Source organism: Anticarsia gemmatalis, chromosome 11, assembly GCF_050436995.1.
Source record: "Anticarsia gemmatalis isolate Benzon Research Colony breed Stoneville strain chromosome 11, ilAntGemm2 primary, whole genome shotgun sequence".
NCBI classification, from domain to species: Eukaryota; Metazoa; Arthropoda; class Insecta; order Lepidoptera; family Erebidae; genus Anticarsia; species Anticarsia gemmatalis.
The window spans coordinates 10,997,965-11,001,823 of record NC_134755.1 but is presented as its reverse complement, the minus strand read 5'-3'; the positions used below and the strand labels follow the sequence as shown (position 1 = coordinate 11,001,823).

Below are 3,859 nucleotides of genomic sequence, written 5' to 3'. Positions count from 1 at the left end.
TATGCGAGGAATAAGTATACCTATTACGGAGTCGCGGCAAAGACTACTACTGGACGGTACTATCAAACATATTTTTGTTGCAGTACAATTCATCACACTGAAAGCAAATGGAAAACAGTATCTAGTGAAAGATGGTTATACATACTATAAGAAGGACGCTATGAAACATGGTTATAGATGGAAATGCACTACTGGATGTGGCTCCTACCTGATCAGGGCCCATAATGGAACTATCAAGAAGGTTTATGAGAAACACAAACATGCCAAACCGAAATTACTTAAGTTGGATGACGGCAAATATTTGAAGTGGTAAAGGAGAACTGCTTAAAAAGCTACTTAAGATATTATGTCGTAACGTGAAAATTAAATTAAAATGTATTAATGTGGTATACCTAACATCTCTCTCTCTCTGTCTCTCTCTTTCTCTCTCTCTCTCTAACAATCTCCCCCCCCCCCTCTCTCTTACTCCCTCTTCCATGCTATGAATCCCATATGGTAGTGGTGACAGACTTCCTTATAAAAATAAGCTAAGCTATGTATATAGAATTATATAGATAAACTCCTCCACTTCGTTCGTTCCTCGACATCGTCTTCGGAAACCCCACACTCAGTCATGTATTTTTGAACAGCAGTTTCCCATCTAGTTTTTGGACCCTCCTCTAGATCTACGACCGGGGAGTAGTACCTAATATATATATATAATGTACCTATAATAATATTTTTTTTTCTTGGTATTAAGAAAGATTTTAAAGACGCCCTTCAAAATGTTTTATTAGTGCCATAAAGCGCATCATACTATTAACTAACATTCATTCTTCTATTTTTATATATACACATATCTCTTTAGTATTTATACGATCACTAACATTTTGACTAGCACAATACAGTTAAACTTTCCAATTATTCTTAAGGTTTGTATCAGGAGCGGCCTTACGTCTAACGGCCAGTCTCTTCAAACATATCTAAAGGAACTTAACATGACATTTTAATTTACCTCTATACTTTGGCTGTTACATTTGATGAAGAAACTGGCCGCTAGTGCGTCCCTACTGGGAAGCGAACCATGACCGTTCCTCCTCAAGTCCGATGTCTTAACTATTGGGCTTCCACTTACGGTAGCCTCTGCAATGCCTACATATCAAAAAGACAGTATCTAAATAATAATAAATATCAATTCTTTTCAGTGAAATTAATAACATTGAAAGCCAACGGCAAGCAGCATCTTATGAAAAATGGATACACGTACTATAAAAAAGAAGCTATGAAGAACAGTGTCAGGTGGAAATGCACTGCGAGGTGCGGATCGTATCTGGTGAGGAAAAACGATGGGACTATCAAGAAGGCGTTTGAAAACCACAAACACGCCAAACCAAAGTACTATCAGTTGGCTGACGGGCAGTACGTGAAAATGCGAACAAACTATACTTGAAAAAGATACAGCTTTTGATATTTAAGATATTACCTATTTGGTGTACTTACGCAAATGAAATGGTTATTTGAAAGAAACAGTGAAGGGTCGATGTATTTTAAATGGTTGTTAATCTAAGTTATTTTAGTATCTATTAAATCGTTGTATTAAAACAATAATTTTATTTTAAGAACACACCACAAATTTTACAGGGAAAAATACTAAACTTAAGTCAAAGAACTTAACCGATAATGCCCATCCGATGAAATGACTTAACGGTTGTCAACCATTTTTCGTCGACATTAAGCATTTAAATGTAAGTTCTGCAAAACAAACTAACTATAGTGCAGATAATAATATAAATTTCTGGCATGCAGCATTACTACTTTACTACATACAATCCTCAGTTAACCAGAAAACATTAGTCTTATAATATTTTTATTTGCAGCCCACTTCATCACCATGGCTGGAGGCAAATCGTACCTCTACCACAAAGGTTACACATTCTTCTTCCGCTACAAGTGTTCAGCCGGACAAAGATGGTGCTGCACTTTATTCCCGAAGTGTAAAGCAAACTTGCTCCTTGAAGACAGTGGAAAGATCCTTGAGACCCAGCACGATCATAACCATGATCCTTGCCAGCTCCATTGCTGCCCAGATGGGACTTATATTAAGTTGAATAAACGATGGAATTCTAAGATCCCTCTGCACATGAATACTAAGGTTGCAGCGCATTATATATAGAATTTTAGGAACCGTTTTAAAGGAAAACTAATAGGTGTATCCATCGGTCTTACCTGCCAAAAGTACAAATTAAAATATTAGGTCGAGGAAAAAGTCTTTTCGCATTATAGTTGTGAACTTGTAATAAAATCTTTTCTCTACACAAAAAAGCTCGATATTTGGGTACCTCGCGAGCGCACTGAAAGAAACCTTATAAACCGTGCACTCATTTGTGATTCTTGAAGCCAAAGAGATTTTATTACAAGTTCATACATACTATAGTGCGAAAAGACTTTTTCCCCGACCTAATATACTGCTTTTATGGATGCAGATCAAAAACGTTACATCAGGTTTATGGCTCTATGAAACCGACTCCAGACTTTTTATTATTGTTTTATATTAAGTATACTTTATATAAGTTTCTCTTGTTAATTTGTGAATTTAGTACAAGTGGAGAAACAAAGTGTTAAAATCACTTATCAGAAATATTCGAGGTTGAATCCAGCGCATAAGTTTCTACAACAGATATATTTATTATCTTCAACAAGACCCTTAAAATTTTAAGGTAACCATGATTGTAGCTATAGATCTTAAGTAACTTGACATAATAAATGTTCTAAGAGTTGGCAAATCGCCTAGTCGACACTTTCCGTGAACAGAATACTGGCAATTGCCAGCATTAGTTAGTAATTACTTAGCACAAAGAATTAGCATTGCCATGCAACGTGGCAATGCTGCCAGCATTCAGGGAACGTTCCCGGACGTTAGCTGTCCTTTTCATTTTTAATTTGTATATATTTTCATACAATTTGTAGATATAAATATAGCTTAGTTGAAAAACCTTTAATAAATTGTAATAATTCTTGTGTTAATAAATAAAAAGTCCCATACAAGAAGAAAAACATTCTTAATGTAGATAGGCAGGATCTTTCTACAGATTTAGTTGTAGTTCTCTTTGTTCATATTGTGCTCGTAATCTGCGTTCTTAACTTTAGTATTTAACTAACCTGTAATGCCTGTAAATACGTAATAATTTATATAACTGGATATATTAGTAGAATATAATATTATGTATATAATAGGTTTGTTTTATTTTATCTAAAAGCTCTTGAAAAGTTACAACCGCTTCAGCAAAATAGTTTCAAGATCTGTTTCAAAGAAAAAAGAAAAACATTGTTATTTACACCAATTTTTGAAGGTATGCATAGTCCCCAAGCCGTACTTGTCAACATGGATTCAAGGCTCTAGCCCCTTCCTCATTCTGGGAGGAGACCCTTGCCCAGTAGTGAAATATTGATGGGTTAAATTTATTTATTGATTAATTTTGAATAATATTTTTTTTATTTAGCCTCTTTCTGTGTCCCACTGTTAAGCAAAGGCCTCTCCCCTAGGCTTCCGGTCCCCTCGTTCGCTTGCTGCGTGCGGCCAACCTTCCAGGAACGAGTCCAAGTCTTCCCGCCATCTCCGTTTGGGCCTTCCCCGTTGCCGCTAAACATCTTGTGGCACAAATTATTGAATGTAATTTATTTTCGTATTTTTTTTAGCTCGTTTGATCACAACAGTGTGTGGAAAAACTTGGTTGTTGCACGAAGGCTACACTTTCTTCTACCGGTATACGATAAAGGCTGGCCACAAATGGGTTTGTACGAGGTTTCCTAGATGCAAGGGATATATTTGCGTCGATGACAATAATTTTATAGTAAAATGTTTCCTGGAACACCCTCATGA

At 35.9% G+C, this 3,859-nt stretch overlaps 1 protein-coding gene across 1 annotated transcript; it reads left to right on the top strand.

Moving 5' to 3' along the window:
- Positions 1 to 3,191, top strand: LOC142976495 (uncharacterized). The gene is made up of 3 exons (XM_076119898.1): positions 1 to 309; positions 1,185 to 1,724; positions 1,857 to 3,191. The coding sequence occupies exons 1-2, from the start codon at positions 2 to 4 to the stop codon at positions 1,249 to 1,251; spliced, it is 375 nt and encodes a 124-aa protein (XP_075976013.1). The 5' UTR covers position 1; the 3' UTR covers positions 1,252 to 1,724; positions 1,857 to 3,191.
- The last annotated feature ends 668 nt before the right edge of the window (positions 3,192 to 3,859 follow it).

Excerpts from the sequence above, each read along its gene's own strand:
- LOC142976495 (XM_076119898.1), top strand. The coding sequence starts at position 2 with ATGCGAGGAATAAGTATACCTATTACGGAGTCGCGGCAAAGACTACTA. Across the intron at positions 310-1,184 it reads GACGGCAAATATTTGAAGTG|TGAAATTAATAACATTGAAA; the intron begins GTAAAGGAGAAC and ends AATTCTTTTCAG.